At 43.6% G+C, this 19153-nt stretch overlaps 2 protein-coding genes across 11 annotated transcripts in view; one reads left to right on the top strand and one right to left on the bottom strand.

The window, feature by feature from the left end:
* The window catches only part of MTMR10 (myotubularin related protein 10), a 54453-nt gene extending 43378 nt beyond the window's left edge, over positions 1–11075 (top strand). For both annotated transcript variants that reach the window (XM_042941237.1, XM_042941238.1), the window contains 4 exons: positions 2004–2173; positions 3693–3863; positions 7899–8081; positions 8684–11075. In XM_042941237.1, the coding sequence (XP_042797171.1) occupies positions 2004–2173; positions 3693–3863; positions 7899–8081; positions 8684–9277 (1118 nt within the window). In that variant the 3' untranslated portion in view covers positions 9278–11075. The remainder of the gene's footprint in view (positions 1–2003; positions 2174–3692; positions 3864–7898; positions 8082–8683) is intronic.
* A 2127-nt stretch (positions 11076–13202) lies between these two features.
* FAN1 (FANCD2 and FANCI associated nuclease 1) overlaps positions 13203–19153 on the bottom strand; it is a 34133-nt gene continuing 28182 nt past the window's right edge. For 4 of the 9 annotated variants that reach the window (XM_042941226.1, XM_042941223.1, XM_042941230.1 and 1 more), the window contains 5 exons: positions 17973–18076; positions 17204–17398; positions 16466–16594; positions 16021–16125; positions 13203–13452 (listed from right to left, as the gene is read on the bottom strand). In XM_042941226.1, the coding sequence (XP_042797160.1) occupies positions 13315–13452; positions 16021–16125; positions 16466–16594; positions 17204–17398; positions 17973–18076 (671 nt within the window). In that variant the 3' untranslated portion in view covers positions 13203–13314. Of the gene's footprint in view, positions 13453–14678; positions 14760–16020; positions 16126–16465; positions 16595–17203; positions 17399–17972; positions 18077–19153 lie in introns of those variants that run through there. The other 5 variants (XM_042941228.1, XM_042941227.1, XM_042941229.1 and 2 more) reach the window with 5 other exon arrangements.

Here is a 19153-nt window from a genome sequence, read left to right as displayed (position 1 = left end):
TGCTGCATTTCGAATTCATAAAAATTTCAACTTAAATGCCTCTGGATCACGCTAGATTGGGCTCTACAGAAATAGATGGGTATCAAGAAATTGACTGAATTGACACTATGTGTTAACTAACTTGGATTCAAATAAAGTTTAAAAATTAAAAAAAAAAAAGAATAGCCAATATTCTGAATTTTGTCTAATGTTTAGTAGGAGTAAAGTACAATATAATAATGTTTCAGTTAAGTGAAGGATGATTGTATGTTAGGTAAATTTAACAGCTAACAATTTCTAAGCTTACTGATGTAGTTTAATAAACCATGAACTTCCTACCTTATCATATAATATATTTCACATTACATAGTTTGTGAATATGCTACACTACTGAAGCTTACAAAAGTATTTTTACCAACTGTCAAATTTAACAGACTTTAGCAAAGTAAAGATATTTAAAACCTTTAAAGGGGAAAAAAGAATAGTAATGCACTATTTCAAGTAATCCCTAACTGTGATGCCATCAGAGTTATTTAATTCACACATAAATGCAGACTCTCACAATCCAGTAATCTCTCCTCTCAACCAGTGGGTATTCTAATCCTATTGCAAAAATCCTACTTAGCACATGTCTTGATGGATTTGTATAATACAAAAAGGTTAGAAGAGATACTGAGCCTACATCTTAGTAACACTTTTTTTTAGAACGTGGTTTTGAAATCGTTTATTGAGGTATAACTTGCATATTATAAAATACACCCATTCTGAATGTGTATTTTTAGTACACATACAGAGTGTAGAGTTCAGAGTCCAATTTTAGAAATTATTTATCACACCAAAAAGATTACTTGTGTCCCAGCCCCAGACAACCACTAATGTGCTTTCTGTTTCTCCACATTTGCTCTTTCTGAGATGTCCTGTGTAAATGGAATCATACAAAATGTGATCTGTGCCTCTTGCTTTTTTTATTTTACATACATGCTTTTGAGGTTCATTCACGTAGCATGTATTAGCAGTTTGTTCCTTTTTATTTCTGAATAGTATTCCTTTGTAAATACCACATTTTATTTATACATTTACCCACTGGCAGACATTGAGCTGTTTCCATTTTATGGCTATTATGAATATGCTGCTGTGAACATTTATATAAAAGTCACCATGGGGACATATTTTTTTATTTCTTGTGGGTAGGTACTTAGAAGTGAGGAATTGCTCAGTTATAGGAGTTGCTATCGTTAAAAAATGATGTTGGTTACAGGTTTTCATGGACTCTTATCAGGTTGAAGTACCCTTCTGTTCCTAGTTTGCTGAGAGTTTATCCAGAATGAACTTTGGATTTTTATCACATAGATGCTTTTTATGCATCTAATGAGATGATTATGTTATTTTTATCACTTATGTCTATGAAGTGTTACTTTTTGTCAGATGTTAAGCCAACCTTGTTTTCCTGGAATAAATTCTTGAATTCATGAGATAATATGATTTGCTTATATTTTGTTGATGACTTCTACAATCTAATCATAAGGGATACTTGGTATAGTTTTTGTCTGATTTCTTCGGCTGGCTTTCATATCAGGTATTACTGGCATTACTGAAAAAGACACCAGCTATAAAAGATAGGAGGAAAATGTTTGCCACCTTTTCACATGGTGGTGGACAATCCCATTCCCCTTGTTCACTTCTGAGTCACCATGTGGAATTGCCAGTAGTAAAATTAATGTTCTTAGGAAGCAGAATGGACTCTTGAAAGATTTCCACCCCAAACTACTGAAATGTAAAAAGTGTGAGGAATATGCTCTGTTATTTGGAAAATATTCATATATAAAAGATTATTTCCCATTAAACACTGATTGAGCTGAAAGTCTATAATATTTTAGAGTTGCTGGAATCCATTGAACCCTCCTAGCATGGGTTATTTTGAAGGTAGCTCGGGCAGAGAATAATGTAGTATCCACTTGACCTTCCCTTTCTCGCTCAGCATTTTTCTATGTAGTAGTTATTTTCTTTTCCATTTTTCTTAACAGAGGAGGAGGGAAGAGACTTGAGCTGTATGGTAGCTTCTCTTGTTCAAGTGATGCTGGATCCCCATTTTAGGACAATTACTGGATTTCAGAGTCTCATCCAGAAGGAGTGGGTCATGGCCGGATATCAGTTCCTGGACAGGTGCAACCACTTAAAGCGATCGGAGAAAGAGGTAACAGAATCTCGGTGCTTGTTGTGAGTCTGTAAGTGTACACAAGGCAAAATTCATGTTGTCATGTGAAGAGCTATTCTGTCTGTAAAGAGACCAGGAGGCTTTTTAAATATTGCATTTAGCACCTCTTTGCTTCCTTAGTCCAAGACTACCAATGGATTAGCATCCAAATTGATGTACTTATGAAGATTATTGTAATAATATGGGTAAAATTCCAAAAAAAATTGTTAAATTTCTCCACGTTGAGAACTACTTGATAAAATGCTGTATTATCTCTCTGAAAAGCAAATAATGAGCACATCAGGTATTTTGGAAAATCAATTTTGGAGTATCACATTTTCTTGAAATGGGGCACGTGTGTTAAGAATGGGATGTTTGAGAGGGACATCTTTGTAACAGCTCTGGGCACAGGGGCTGCCATGGGTGCAGAGGTAGGAGAGCCTGTGAAAGGCCCTGCAGGCATCTCACAGAATGGTGGTTTCAGAAGCATAGGCTGACTGAGCAGTACAAACTACCATCTGAGGAAATCTCGACAGCGAATACTTCACTTAAAAGATGCTGGGGGCGTGGGACACCTGGGTGGCTCAGTCAGTTGAGTGTCTGACTTCGGCTCCAGTCATGATCTCAACGGTTCTTGAGTTTGAGCCCCACATCGGGGTCTGTGCTGACAGCTCAGAGCCTGGAGCCTGCTTCGGATTCTGTGCCCCACTCTCCCTCCACTCCACCCCTGCTTGTGCTCTGTCTCTCTTTGTCTTTCAAAAATGAATAAACATAAGAAAAAAAAAAGATGCTAGGGGTGCCTGGGTGACGTCTGACTCTTGATTTCTGCTCAGGTCATGATCTCAGTGGTTGGTGAGTTTGGGCCCCACAGTGGGCTCTGTACTGCCAGGGCGGAGCCTACTTGGGATTCTCTATCTCTCTGCCCCTCCCCTGCCTGCTCTCACACACTCTTTCTTTCTCATAAATAAATAAACTTAAAAAAATAAAAAGATGCTGGGACTCCAGGATACAATAGCTGTCATCAGCTGTTATACTTGGGGCTCCACCATGTGACCTAGAGGCTAATGCCAACTGTTTTCTGAAACTCTGGGAAGTTTTCCGGATGCTGAGCCTGCACGGTGCACCAAAAGCTAATTACAGAAGTTGTTTTTTGGTTTGGAGTTGTTGGTTTTTTGTTTTTGTTTTTCAACATTCTAAAGAATTATTTCCAGATAAGCTTAGTCACATATTTTAGTATCCCCCATTCATACAGTGACACTTGCCTGTTTGTTTACTTTGCCATTTCAATGATACTACACAAGTAAGGGCTGTGATGTTTATCACAGTTGAACTTACTTCTTAGGTTTGACATAAGCTGGTTTCACCTATTTGCATATCCTTGGCTTAGCTTTGGAGCCAAGTGTTTTAGGCTTAGCTGTTCTCTTATTCTCTTCCTTACTGTAAGCAGTAAGTTTGGAAATAAATGTGAACAACTGAAGGACAACATTAAATCATCCCATTTTCTGTTTGTATATGCCAGTCTCCCTTATTTTTGCTGTTCTTGGATGCCACGTGGCAGCTGTTAGAACAATACCCAGCGGCCTTCGAGTTCTCAGAGACCTACTTGGCTATACTGTACGACAGCACCCACATCTCCCTGTTTGGCACCTTCCTGTTCAACTCTCCTCACCAGCGGGTGAAACAAAGCACGGTAAGAGATACTGTGGCGATAGCTACTTCTCTTTTTTGCTTTTACAACTTTATTGATACGGAATTGAAGTACAGTTAGCCGCATATTTAAATATGTAAATTAAAAGTCTTAAGCTACCATTTTAAGCTGTAATTTCTGAATGAATTCCATAAAAGCCTACAAAAATCTAGGAAACTGTTTCATTTTTATGACTGAGCATTTTAGGTATTTCTCTCTGATGTACATTGTTCATAATAAAGCAGTTTTTAGGGCTCCTGGATGGCTTACTCGGTAGAGCATGCAACTCTTAATCTCAAGGTTGTGAGTTCAAGCCCCACTTTGGTCATGGAGCCTACTTAAAAGAAAAGAGGGGCACCTAGGTTGCTCAGTCGGTGAAGCATCTGACTTTGGCTCAGGTCATGATCTCACAGTTCATGAGTTCGAGCCCCGCGTCAGGCTCTGTGCTGACAGCTCAGAGCCCGGAACCTGCTTTAGGTTCTGTCTCCCTCTCTCTCCACCCCTCCCCTGGTTGGTTTCTCTCTCTGGCGCGCGCTCTCTCTCTTTCTCTCAAATAAATTAAAAAAAAAATTTTAATGTGATATGTAACAATTAAAAAAAACAGATTTCAAAGATGTAAATTATTACACCCACTTTAAATGTTGTGCTTTTATATTTATATTTTGACATTCAGGCTCTCCAGATGAGTAATTTAAAAGGTCCTCTTTGAGGACTTTTGTTTCCTAGAATAAAAGATGTACAAAGCAAGATCATTTTCTTCAAGAGTTCTGTGGAGAAGGAATTTCAGAGATGAAGCATAGGGATGGTGCTAGACTCAAATTCTTGGCAGGCGCTGGCTGACCAAGTAGCCTCAGAACCAGTCCCACATGCCACACAGCAGTCCTGTTGGGTAGGATGTTCAGTTTCTAGTCACAGTTCATTGACCTAGAGGAAGAATCATGACTAAGGAGGGTCTCAAGCCAAACTTGAAACTAACTTCTGATTGCCGCTGGTAGAACCTTCCAGAACCCTGGGTTCTGACTCACCCACATTGGAACTGACATTGGGAATAGCTGATAAATGTTGCAGTAACCATTGAGAGAAACAGAAAGGAGAGCTCTTGCGGTCCTCAGCCTCAGCACTAAGGCCCTGGTCCAGGTGATGTGGCCTGGTATAATATGAGTCCCTCCTAGGGTCAGAAAACCTGAATCCTGGCCCTGGTCTGGGAGAATGGTGAGCCCAGGTTCCTCATCTGTAAACTGTGAAGCATAATGCTTCACTATTTGCTAAAGAAATGAATTAGTCTAGATTGTGGATGTGAAAGACAAAGTGCACTAGACATTTAAGGAGATGATTTTTATTCAGGCTATTGTAATAGAGAGACCTTTATTAATGAGGAACATCCCAAAAAAAAGGAAGGGGCCTGGGGCTTGTTACAAGAGGAGGGAGATGGGAGGGAGGGGGAGCTGGTCTTACCTCAGAGTAGGGGAGCCGTGTCTCAGTGGGGCTGCTGTCCGGGGGCTCAGGGTCAGAGAAACTTAGCACTGCCATAGGGTATTTATTTTAGATCGGGGAGTTTGTGAAGGAAGTTTTTATAAACTGTATTCTGTGCTTCCCTAATAGAATGTAACCTCTCCCAGTACTGCGCTCAGACCGGTGGTAGGCTGGAGCCCTGAGGTGTGGGAGACTATTTGTTCCTAAACTAAATGGTCTCCGATGCGCTCCTTTTCATTCCTCGTTCACTGGGCATCATCCAGTTTGTGCCCCTTGAGCTTCACTGTGGGCTGTGCATCTGGTGGTGTTGCCTGCCCATCATACTCCTCTCCCTTCACTGCCCCGTGTACACGCCCATGCACACCCCTAGTACACTCATGCATGCACACACACACCTTGTGAGCCTTCAAAATGTACACAAAGCTAGGAAATCAGCCTTGTTAGATGTAGAACATTCGATGTAAAATGCCAGTACATCGGCCCTAAGGTCCCAGTGACTGCAGTGCCTCCAGCAGGCACTGAGCAGAGGACTCTGCAGAGCTCAGGTTGGACCCCAGAGACACTCACTCCTCACCCTGCTCCTAGGCTGGACTCTGGATGTGCCCAGATAAGTTTACAAATAGCTTTCGATGTGGAAATAAAAGTTAAATATTTTTTAAAAGTATATCATCTGAGGGTGCCTGGGTGGCTCAGTCAGTTAAGCAGCTGACTCTTGATTTGGCTCAGGTCATGATCTCATGGTTCATGAGTTCAAGCCCCGCATCATCGAGGAGCCTGCTTGTGGTTCTCTTTCTCCCTCTCTGCACTTTGCCCCTCCCATCTACACTGTCTTTCTTGCTCGCTCTCTCAAAATAAATAAATAAACTTAAAAAAAAGTAGATCATCTACTTTCCCTGGTCCATGCTCTAATACTGTATTGTTTTTTTAGCCTGGCCTTTTTCAAAAGCTTTCCCTGGCGAGTACTAGCATGGATCCCTCCTTGTCTCATCACTTCATACTGATGATTTGATGTAACAGCCAGATTGAAGGCCATCAGTGCCACCTCTGCCCTCCTTGGGAAAATGGCTTTTGATGTAAGGTCCTGATTAGCACAACCGCTGTTCTCAGCTTAGTCTCTTCCATAAAGACGTTTCCTTCTCTTCTGAGGCCACCTTAGATGCTCATGGTCAGGTACTCTTTGTGGAAAATCTGATCTTTGGAGATAAACATTTTTAGTTTTCACATAAAAAAAGATGACTGTTTTCTGTTTATTTTTCTAGAAGGGCCATTAAAACAGCTCTTAATACTGTCTTTTTAAAGGAAATGGGTTGTTTCTACATGCATATATATTTTGAAATTTCAAGTAACTAAAAAGGTTTTTTTTTTTTTTAATATATTTGGTGCTTAATGAGTTAAGTTTTACTCGTTTGCAATAGGACATTTTGTAAAATGCCCTATACTGTTAGATAGCTTATCTCTTTCCTGCTGGCCCTGAGTCAACACTACGACATGGGTCACACCTGGTCATACCTGTGGTGTGGAGCTGGTGTCCTGACCACAGTGCTTCTTTAGTAATAACAATGAGTTTTTGCCTTTTTCCTAATTTCCAAACAAGTTCTTGGTTGTTTGGAGAATACTGAAAAGTACGGAGCAGAAAATAAGAATCAGGCCTCTCCCACCATCCAGGGACTCGGTATCTTGAGAAATTTCCTCCAGAGAACTAACCTACGTAAACCGATGTGCCAGCCTGCTTTGGCCCTCAGCCAGGATGACAGCCCCTTTCTCCATGCCACTAAGTGCAGCTGCATGGTTTGATGCTCCTCACCTTCTCCACACAGAGGCAGTGGGCTGTCTCCCTGCAGCATTGTGCCCTGCATCGGTAGGCTGCGTGAGCCCACAGTGGGCTGGAGGCAGGCTCCTGGGAGCAAGAGGCCCGGCCTCAGTGTGTGGTCTTCGTGGTCGTGGCCAGATGCCGGGACTGTGTGCACAGGGTCTGAATTCCCTCCTCCCTGCTCCTGGGGTGTGGTTCAGATACTGAAGGTCACTGGATAAGTGACGTGTGAGCGTGGACTTAGAAAATGGGATAAAATAGATGGCAGTGATCACCATGCACAGATTGTCTTACACATCCACTCACCAAGTTCTGTGCCCAGCAGGTAGTTGCGTAAATGTATCACGTACTCAGAAAGTAAAGTGCTACAATTACAAAAGTAACTGGGACACCTTGAAGACTTTATAGTATGGCTTTCCTGAAATTTTACTTGTTGTAATAATATATTCCTTGCTCAGAGGGTCCAGCTTCCTTGGTGGCTTCCAGAAGAAAAGGTGCTAGAGGGTCCAGCTTCCTTGGTGGCTTCCAGAAGAAAAGGTGCTCTCCTTGCTCATATAGGGTGTGAGGTGTCCCTCTGATCCAAGGTGCCAAGAGTGTCTCTTCTCTCAGAGCAAAACATGCTTCTCCCGGTGAGCTAGAGTTGCTCTAGTCCAGAAAATTCCCCATAGTGAGAGAATGATTTTGGCTCATCAAAAAAAATAAATGAGAAAATCATTTGGCATCTTCTCATAAATGTTCAAATATTTATCTTGCAGGAATTTGCTATAAGCAAAAATATCCAGCTGGGTGACGAAAAGGGTTTAAAATTCCCCTCAGTTTGGGACTGGTCTCTTCAGTTTACAGCAAAGGATCGCACCCTATTCCATAACCCCTTGTACATCGGAAAGAGCACACCCTGTGTACAGAACGGTTCTGTGAAGGCTTTCAAACGGACAAAGGTAAATTACAAAAACGCACCAACAATAAAAACACAGTGTTTGCTTACACCTAACAAAGGTCATATTTTCAGAACACAGAGTATTAAGATCCAGGTCACTTCCCTTGACACTGCCAATGCAGATTTTGAGGAATCATTTGCTTTGTAACTGAAATGACCATGCCCTGACTTTTCTTCTTGGTGACTGAGGCCCACAGAGCTTGCTCAGCATGTAGGATTCAGCGGATAGCAGCTCTGAGCCTGAGAGGCCCCATTCCTGAAGCCCATCCACTTGCCTTTCTTTCTAGAATCAGCCAGATCCTAGGTTTCTCCCTAACCCAGAGGTCTTAGAAATTTGCACTTTAGCAGAATGATGAACGGGAGGTATCCCCTCCCTGCCAGGTCGCAGGCCAGCGCTAATGCCCTAGGCAGAGCCCATTGCTAGCTAATGGGACTCAGGTGGAAGAGGATCAGGAGGAGGGTTGCAAGGGAAGGGACAGAATGTTATGACCGCCATTCCCCCATTTTGTCCCCACATCCAGTGAATATTTGCCACTGGGCCTTTCCTGTCTATGCAAAGGGGGAGGCTCCAGGGAGGTAACGCTGAGGTCGCTCTCCTTCCAGAAAGGCTACAGCTCCACACTGAGGGGAATGCCAGCTTCCTTGAAGAACGGGATCGTCACCGACCAGGACCTGGTGCCGAGGCGAAACTCCCTGATCCTGAAAGGAAAGCCGGAGCCGCTTCCGCAGCCCGGCGACCAGGCCCGTGGCGCAGAGCAGTATCTCCGAGAGTGGTTCTCCCGGCCGGTGGACCTGCATGGCGCCCTTCTGCCGCACGTCTCCGGGACGCACGTCAAACTCTGGAAGCTGTGCTACTTCCGCTGGGTCCCCGAAGCCCAGATCAGCCTCGGGGGCTTCATCACCGCCTTCCACAGGCTGTCCTTGCTGGCCGACGAGGTGGATGTGCTCCGCAGGACGCTGCAGCAGCACCGGGCCGGCCCTCCGGAGGCCCGCTGCCCGGAGCCTGACCAGAGCCGGATGTACTTCCGGGTGGGCGGCCCACAGGCGGCGGGGACGCCAGAGTTCCTGTCTTCATCGTTCCCCTTCTCTCCCGTGGGCAACCTTTGCCGGCGGAGCATTTCGGGAACGCCGCTGAGCAAGTTCTTGAGTGGGGCCAAAATCTGGTTATCTACCGAGACGCTAGCAAACGAAGACTAACACACCCGTTTTCTGAACGTTTTGAGGGGAGCCATAAACCGGCTTCCTCTGAATCAGAATTGCTAACCTAGGCATCAGAGGCTCTAAAAATTTTACGTGTCGGAATAATAGTTGAAATTTGCACTAATATTTAAAAACAAGTCGAGTTAACACTTCCTCACAATTCTTTTTTAAAAGACCTTTTCTTTTTTATGTCCTTCTGTCATTTTCAGTCTGGCCCAGTTTCGGGTGATCTGTAGGCAGACATTCTATTTTTACTACTGTGAGCAAACAAATCAGGTTTTGTCTGTGACGTTTATTTTGTCTGCATCCACTTTCTCCCACCAGCCACTAAAGGTTGCCTGATCCTCAGCCTGGCACCCCAAAGAAACAGAGGTCAGGAAAGTTAAGAAATTAACATTTAGTCTATTTTCAAGAGCATCCGGTCAGCTCTAATAGGTATTAATGTATTTTTCTGGTCACTTTCTATTCTAATTGAACTTACCTGAGGGTTCAGTGTTCCAAGGCTATTATTTATTTTAGATCACCTTGTTTGGGACCGTAGATCACTGTGTTTTAAAACCATGAGTTTGCTGTTAACTTCCCAGGACTAACTTTAAAATGATATGCACTGCTGACTTTAAAAGCATTTGCTATAGATAATATAAACTTAGAAGTGCCTTTGACATTGAGGTATGCATAACACAAAGTAAAACACAGTTTTCAGTTTTTAAAATCAGGGTGTTAACCTACATATTGGTAATGGGCTTGTCACTGCTGAGCTTCATACCAATAGCCGGGAGTCCCCCAAACCACATTTCCTTTCCTCTGAAAGTCAGCGAGGACACAGCGGGCCTGTGGGGTGGTCGGTGTGGGTGTGACAGCGGCAGGAGCCATTGCTGTCGGCACCGAAGCCCACCCTCCAAAACAGAGGGCTGTTGAGAGGGATTTGGGTGTTTGCTGCCCGTATTTCCAGTCTGGTAAACTGTTGTTGGCACTTTACCTTGGAAATAACTAATGAGTCGGGTCACCTGCACAGAGGTCCCTCCTCCCGCCCACACAGTTCTTAGTGGTTAGGTTTAGCCAACAGGAGAAATAAAGTGTACTTCTCTCAAAATACTGCCATTTTAATATTGAGGGAAACCCCCCCCCCCTCCCCCCGCCCCCGACCTCTGACAGCGGTATTGACAGGGAGAAGGTGTGTTCTGCGTCAGACTGTGGCGGGAACCCAGCCAAAGCTGTGGGGTCGGAGCTGAAGCTTGTTAGGGCGACTGGCGGTCAGTACCATCCCCCTCCTCCCCACCCCCCTCCTCCTCTGCCCACCCTGTTCCCTGTTTACAGGATGGATGTTTTCAGATTGGGCTGTTAGTTTCTTAAACTGCCATCTTAAGCTTTAGAAAAGTTTTATAGTGAAGTGGCTAGCTTCTAAAACAAGTTTTTTCAAAGCGTGTTTTACCTTTATGTGTAATGAATAGCTGTTTCAAAATGTCTGAATTATTTTCCTTTTTAAAGTTGATGTCTCTGGACCTAAAGGGACAGAAGTTCTTACACAGTGTCTTAGGAAATTTGTCTTCTGGATCAACCCAGTTTTTTCAGCTTGTTGCCTAGAAAATAAGGGCTTTTTTCACCTTATATAAATAAATAGCACTATTGCCATTAAACATTTTATACTACTTGATTGGAAACCAGTCTCAATCCCCTTAAAGTCCCACAGCATATCCTGCTATTGAAAGTGTGATAATTCTCCCTCTTTGATTAAACTGCCTTTTTATTATTACAAATAATTCTAAATTGGCGGGGGGGGGGGGGGGGGGGGGGGGGGGGTGGGGGGGGTGGGGTCTGGGAGTGGTTGTTGAGCATTTATTTCTAATCCTCTTCCCTCACACATTTATTTCAACTCCTTTAGTGATTTTTTTTTTTTAATTTACAAGTTTAAAAAAGATTAGGTACTATTAACATACTGTCTTAAAATAGAAAATGTGCATATTTTTGTATGATAATCAAATGTAGTAAAATATGGTTTTTAGTTTTATTTTTGCTGGATGGTTGTTCTATCATGATTATTGTGCCACAACTTATGCATAATATGAAAAACAACTATAACAGCTTTAAGTCCTGGCCATTCTAAAGCTGCCTGGCACCTCTGCTAGCAAAAAGGATGTGGTGGTGACCGAAGTCCTCCGTGTGGTTACGGATGCTGCACCAAAGAGCGCTTCACACTCTCCAGCCCCACAGCCCCGCGAGCGAAGTCTGTGCCGAGGGGCACCGCACGGGCTCCAGACAGCTTGGGACTTTCTAGTACTGAACTTAAAGATGTACAATGTCTTACTGTTATTTTATGATGGAAACCAGTTTTAAAACCAAAAATGTCTTAACTTTATTTAAGAAAAGTATATTAATGTGTGCTAACAGAGGGTGAAAACTAGTCAACATACCTTCAACAAAATCTGCTTGCTATAGCAGTAACCTCAAGTAGAACTTGATTTTGAGAGAAAACTAAAACCTTTGTGCCTAAAATTACGACCTGAGTTAAAGTAGGATGAGCAGGAAGATGAGAGCTCTTGTTCAACAGTGATGAATGTGAAGGAAATTTTGACTGCTAAATAAAATTTCCACAGAAATTGGTTGTTGTTGTTATCGATGTGAAATCTACAAGAACATAGTGATTGAAGAAGCGAAGGCATTTTCTTCCAGCCACACTTGTGGGGGTGTCATCCAACTTCTTTGCTCTCAAGCAAGGTTGTGATCAGTTAACATTTTCAGCATTGATTAGAACTGGCTGTGGTTAAGGCCATCTGGGTATTAATGGACTATGCCCTAACTTGTCCTTCCACTCAATAAATTACCAAGCTCGGGGCATCTGGGTGGCTCAGCCTAAGTGTCTCTTAATATTGGCTCAGGTCATGATCTCAGGTTCATGAGTTACAGCCCTGTGTCAAGCTCTGTGCTGACCGTGGGGAGCCTGCTTGAGATTCTCTCTCCCTCTCTCCCTGCCCCTCCCCTGCTTGTGCTGCCTCTCTCTCAAAATAAAGAAAAGTTTTAAAAAATTGCCAAACTCGAGGAGGTAACATTTCCCTAAGAAGATCTCAAAATTAGTCTGTGGGGAGACTGGGATCTCCGTCCCTGACTCCTGGTCTTACTGTTCTGGTAAGCTGCCTTCCTACTATACACTTTCCTCCACCTAAGGCTCTCCCAACAGTGATAAACAGCCCTGTTCCAATGATACTGTATGTAGAAAATTGCCCCTCACCTAGTCATTAGGGATGTTTCCAAGGAGAAAGATGAAAAAGGACAATTGTCTTTGATAGACTGTTAATACCTTTGGTGATCTAGGCCCAATTAGTAAGAGTAGGCCTTGACAGATCTTTTAAGGAATTTAATGACAATTTTTTTAATTCCAAGAGAAATCAGAATTTCAATTGTTTGTACCCTTTTTAGATAATCCTAAAACAAGAATGTTAAATAGCTGAGTGTATCTGGGCATTATAGGAAACCTTAAATTCAGTTTGCCCACATACTTATTAGGAACACTATAGGCTACTTTTATAAAAGACCAAAAGCTGTGAAACATCCCATTGTTTGAATCTTTTCCAGCATTTTGCAAGTCTAGTGTAATAACATAAATGCATCTATTTCCTGAGATGGCCAACACGAAGGTTCTGTATTTTTCCTTTTTATTTTATTTTTTATTGATTTTTTTATCATTTATTTTTTATTTTGAGAGGGGAGGGGTAGAAGGAGTGAGAGAGAGACCTGTGGAGCCTGAGGGAAGGCTAAAATCCCACGGCCCTGGGATCATGACCTGAAATGGAATCAAGAGTTGGACGCTCAATCAACTGAGCCACCAGGCATGCTGGTTCTGACCTTTTAGAAAGTTCATTACCTGCTATGTGTAATCAGTGAGTACATTCAGGCCAAGACCAAATACACAGATACTGTACAATGATGAGTCTTAAACTCTCAGGTTTATTATTGACAAAATCAAAGTTAAATAAAATGTAAGAATGCTTTACGCTTTTGAAAATCTTCAATCCCAGATATTCCCAATTCCATAGCTCTTAGTTCAGACCTTTGCTCTTAGCTCCAACTGCAACCACGTGGCAGACTTCTACTTCGGCCCCCAACTTCTGCAGTTCGTGCAACCAGACCATTTGCTTATGTGAAAGACGATCGTTGGGGCCTTTAACTTCCACCAGCTGGAAGATTTAAAAAAATTATTAGTATCTTACTGAAACGGAAGAGCCAAGTAAGCTATAATAGTTTTCACTAACAACTACTTCAATGGCTTCTACTGTATTACTGTACTTACATATATAAAACAAATATACATATGTGAATTACATTGAGAATTATTCAGTACAAAGTAGGCAGTTCCCGACAGAGAATTAGTAAGTTGATTCTGAATACATAGTTGAAAATTTTTAATGTTTATTTTTGAGACACAGAGAGAGAGAGAGAGAGAGAGAGAGAGAGAGAGAACATGAGCGGGGGAAGGGCAGAGAGACAGGGAGACATAGTCTGAAGCAGACTGCAGGCTCTCAGCTGTCAGCACAAAGCCCGACGTGAGGCCCAAACTCCTGAAACGTGAGCTCATGACCTGAGCCAAAGTTGTATGCTTAACCCACTGAGCCACCCAGGTGCCCCCAAAAACAATTTTTAAAGCATGTACTAGACTGTTGCTCCCCTGCTTAAAACCCTTCAATTACTTCTTGTTATGTCTGCAATTAAGTCCACTTTTGCCATGACCCACAAAACCGTATGAGCTGGCCCCTGCCAACCACTCCAAGGGCACTTCAGTTTCCAAGAAAAGACCAGACTCTTACCAACTGAAGGGCCCTTCCATACGCTTGCTGTTCTGCTGCCTAGGACATTTCTTCTGGTTCTTCACATGTCTGACATGTTACCCTTCAATGCTCAGCCTAATTCATCTCAAAGAGGTCAGTACATCTCTATGCAGGGTCCTTCCTATGCACTTCTTTCATGGCATTTATCAGAAGATAAAACTGTTCATTATATATCCACTCCATGAAGCCAGGAACTGTGTCAGTTTTATTCACTCAACTTCAAAACAGCGATAAAAACTATCCAGATTTTTCAAATTTGATGGAAATAATAAACTCAAAGATCCAAGCAGCTCAATGAGCCCCAAGTACAGAAACATTAAGAATACTACATACAGAAACATAATTAAGTTGCATAATCAGTGATAAAGGGAATATTTTAAAAGCAGCTAGAATTTTTTGAAGCCTAAAGGAAAGGATTACAGATTGATCATTATATAGGACAGTGGAGTGGACCAATATTTTAAAGTACTGGAAGAAAAAAAAAACTATTAACATAGAATTCTTGCCTCAGAAAAAATATCTTTCAAAAACAAAGATGAAATAAAGACTTAAGACATAAAACCTAAAACATCCATTACCAGCTGACCTCCAGTTCAAGAAGGGTTAAAGTTCTTTAAGCAGAGGTGAGGTGGGATGATAACACATGGAAGTCTGGATCTCTATAAAGGGAATAACAAGCATTAAGAAATTGTATCTATGTGAATAAATATAAAGATTCTTTTTTTTTTTAATGTTTATTTTTGAGTGAGACAGCGGAAGTGAGGGAGGGACAGAGAGAATGGGAGACACAGAATCCGAAGCAGACTCCAGGCCCTGAGCTATCAGCCCAGAGCGTGATGCAGGGCTTGAACCGATGAACCGCAAAATCATGACCTAAGCCAAAGTCAGACGCTTAACTGACTGAGCCACCCAGGCACCCCTAAAGGTTCTTAACAATCAACTGTAGAAAGCAAAAAAAATGCAGAGTTTATAACATGTAGAAATATAATGTATGAACATCACAAAGGCTGGGAGAGGAGATACAAAAATATACTCTTGTAAGTTTCTCTATACTATATATGGGATAAGATCACTTGAAAGTAGATAATAAGTTTAAGATGTACACTGTTAACACTGGAGCAACCACTTATATGTACAACAAAGTTACAGTTAACAAGCCAATAAAGGGTTAAAACGCAATCTGTAAAAAAAAAGGGGGGGGGAGGTAGAAAAAGGAGAGGAAAGGAGAACAAGAGAGCTGAGACAAAAAACAAATATCAAAATGGCAGCTTTAAAGTCAAATGTCAATAATCGCATCAAATGTAAATGGCCCAAACACCCAATTAAAAGGCAAAGGAAACCCGCCTATAAGAAATTTATTAACTATAAAGACAAAATAAGTTAAAAATAAAAGACTAGAAAAAGATACATTAATACTAATCCAAAGAAAGCTGGAGTGGCTATATATTAATAGTCAATTTCTGAGTGAAAAACGTGACCAGGAATAGGAGGGTCATTTCACAATGATGAAGGGATCAGTTCACCAAGAGGACATGAGAGTCCTTCAAGTTTGTACATCTGATCACAGAGCTTGAGGATATATGAAGCAAACTGGACAGAACTGCAAGGAGAGACACACAAATCCTCAGTTCCAGTCAGAGATGTCCTAGGACCCCAAAAGCACAATCCGTTAAAGAACAGAGAAGTGGGACTTGGCCAAAATGTAAAGTTTCTGCCCTTCAAATGACACTATTACAAGAATGAAAAGACAAGGCACAGACTGGGATGAACTATATCTGATAAAGGACTTGATTCCAGAATTTTAAATCTCAAAACTCAATAATAAGAAAAACAACCTGGGATAGGCAGCAGGATAAGACCAAGGTGAGGCAAGGGGGGGCAGGGGGGAAATGAGCCTACAACACGTGATGAGGCGCTCACCCTAAGCTCACTTAGAAGACAGTTCCCAGTCATCTCAGCCTCATGGTGTTCACATCCTGTGGAATCCCCTCCCTTTGAGCATGGGCTGGACCCTGGGACTTGCTTCTAAAGGAAGAATACAGCACAAGGGAGGGATTGTTCCTTGCACGATCAGGTTACAAGAGACAGACTTCCATCTTGCCCACACTGGCTCTTCCCGCTCACCTGCTCTGATGACGAGAGCTGCCAAAGTGAGCACTGCATGGTGGACAGGGGAGGCCCACACGCGAGGGGCTGAGGAGGCCCTGGCCGACCGCCACTGAGGTACCATGGCCCTCAGTCCAAGAGCTTTTGAGGGATTCAGTCTTGCCAACAACCATGCAAGGAATGCCTACATTGTAGCCTCTCTTTAAGTTGCTAATAAAATTATCACAGAAATAGGACTTTCCATTCTGGCCCAACTGACCTTAAAGTGATGACTCTGGGAGTCCCACACCACCAGGTCGGGGAGGCCCCCTCGGCAGTGCCGGAAGTCCACAGCCAGCCGCCTGCACACACCACTGAGGACAGGGCCGCCCAAGCAGGAAACAAGATCCTGCACACAAAATATGTGGACGGTTAGCCGTTCCCTGTGACAGGGATCCTGAAATACTTTCACTGATCACAAGATAGGAGAAAACTGTGTAATTTGACACAAGTGAATTCCAAGGCCTTCAGGTGGTGTTCTGCTTGTGCCAGGGCTCCAGAGCCACTGGCTAAAATGCCCACTGGCACAGTCTGGGGAGTCAGTTACACTTCTGTCCAGCTGGGAAAACCCTGGGGAACAGGTGAGGAAGAGGGAATGTGGTGTAAATACTCGGGAATAGGACAGTGATGGCTTGCAAAGGCCAGCAGTTGCAGGGACAGGAACGGTGCCCTCCCTGCTGAGGGTCACAGGAGGCTGTCAACTAAAGGGAAGAAGGCATAACGGGGCTTATTTTGTGCCCTGCCACATTCCCATCAAGAACAGTGGCATCTGGACTAGGGTATTATCATATATATAAATGTATGCACGGGCACAGTCACATACACACACACACACACACACACGCATATAAACATACATACACGCGCACACGTATGCATATACATGTGTACACACACGTATACACACAGGTACATGTATATACAGGATTTCTGACCAAATCCGGCTGCAGATTCTCACCTGAGCTTGCTGAAGAGAAGCAAAGCGATCCCAGCTGACAATGGAAGCCACTCGGCCTTCCTGGGCCTGCCATGCGGCTGCCACCCAGGCCCGCAGGCTCTCCGCAGGGGCGCTGTGAATCAGCTGCAGCCTGGCTTCAATGGCCGGCCCCCTGCTCGTGAAGAAGCTGTCTGTACACAAGTCCAGTGGGCATGCCTATGTCGCAGGGAAAAGAAGCTCTCATACTGTGCCTGGAGAGACCCTGATTCATCAGAACATTCAGTACCTGTAAAATTTGGAAGCTGGCCAATCTGATTAAATGGACACATTCTTTTTTTTAAAAGATAGGCAAAAAACAATCTAAGTAATCTAACATAAAAGCAACTTATTGTACTGGTTTGCTAGCGCAACAATCTGTGAAAAGAGCTTTTAGTTGACGTTGGTGGCACTCTTAGCAGGTGCGTGTAATGGAGCACGTGATGGTGCAGGCCCGGACAGGAGCCCAGTGACAGCCGAAGCCGAAGAAACCCAGGAATGGTCTCAAGGGGAATGAAGAAGGTAAATAAAGCAGGTTAAAGTTTAAAACTTAACAGACTTAACATTTTAAATTCTAGGAGCCTGACTTTAAAATAAAAACTCTTACAGAGAATCAGCACCATCCAGAAGATTGTACTTGACAGATTTCTGATGGCAGCAGGCACATGGCACACGGGTGGGCAGGAACCAGAAGGGGCAGTATCGTCTGCTAGCCTACAAAGCACATGCGCCTGGCGCTGCCTAACCTGAGTACCTGGTAGGCATTTCTGAAGACGTCTGGTATCCCGTCCATGAAGATTACATCCCACAGGAGGAGGCCATACAACGTGCTAAAGGTGGACCCTTCCCCATGAATCCCTAAGACAAAGTCATACACACACAGAGGAAGGTCAGTTTTTTCTGTTTTTTAAAAACTACCACCTTAACCTACTGCTTACTCAATCTGAAGGAAATAATAGATTTTGGGTTCAAAATCAAAGGCTGTTTTCTTGCCATTCCTAGCTCATTTGTTTACATCACATTGCTTTTCTACAGAAGGCTCATATGAGAGCGAAAATCTGAGAAATTATGGAAAAATTCAAATACACATTTCAGAGCCATAAAGTAGCTGGCAGTTCTCAAACTTTAATGAGAAACCCAGGGAAAGTTCTTAAAGCTAAATAAAAACAAATTTCCGCCTCAGGCTGCAGGGATTCAATATGGTAAGTGTGGGTGGGCCGAGAACCCCACACAGGGCTCTAGTGTAGGGACCCTTGGCCACACTTGCAGAAAGGCCCCCCAAAAGAGATCGGAGAAAGATGAGGACCCCGGAGTCCGTGCCCTCTGACCTAGCAGGTGCCATCTCCATTCACCTCACTGGACCTACCGTTCCACTGCTCTGGCCTGGACAAGCATGCCCAGTGTTTCTGAGATTCAGAGCTCTTATGGAAACTTTCTACCTCAGAGACCACCTAGCTCAGACCCCTTCCTCACACCACATACAAACTGTACTAATTGGGTGACGACCTCAGACGATCTACCACGTGCCTAGGCCATGTACATGTCATAGCAAAGTCAGGGGGACCAGGGGCTCAGCCTTGGCACAGCACGCAGGCCTGTCTCCCAGGGCGAGTCCTCTGCACTTTGCCACACCTGACCAGGGACAGTGGCTGGGCGGGCCCCTCTCTCCCCCCACATTACAGCCTTGACCAAAGGGGGTGCTGCCCGCCCCCCCCCCCACAACCGACCCTGTCCCAATATGCAGGCAGAAGGGCACTTCTGGCTGGCAGGCCCTGCTCTGTCATGTGCCAGGTCACGGTGCAGCACAAGACACAGAGAGCAGAGACCAGGCCGTGCCTGCACGTGTGTCCTGTGTGGAAGTGCAGAGACCAGAACTTCTGCCGGAAGTGGCATGGCCGGGCCCCCTCTGTCCCGCCTTGCTGAGGCTGCGCTGTG

Source organism: Panthera leo, chromosome B3, assembly GCF_018350215.1.
Source record: "Panthera leo isolate Ple1 chromosome B3, P.leo_Ple1_pat1.1, whole genome shotgun sequence".
In the NCBI taxonomy this organism is placed as follows: domain Eukaryota; kingdom Metazoa; phylum Chordata; class Mammalia; order Carnivora; family Felidae; genus Panthera; species Panthera leo.
Note: the sequence above shows the minus strand (reverse complement) of the source record. Positions and strands in the feature narration are given on the sequence as shown.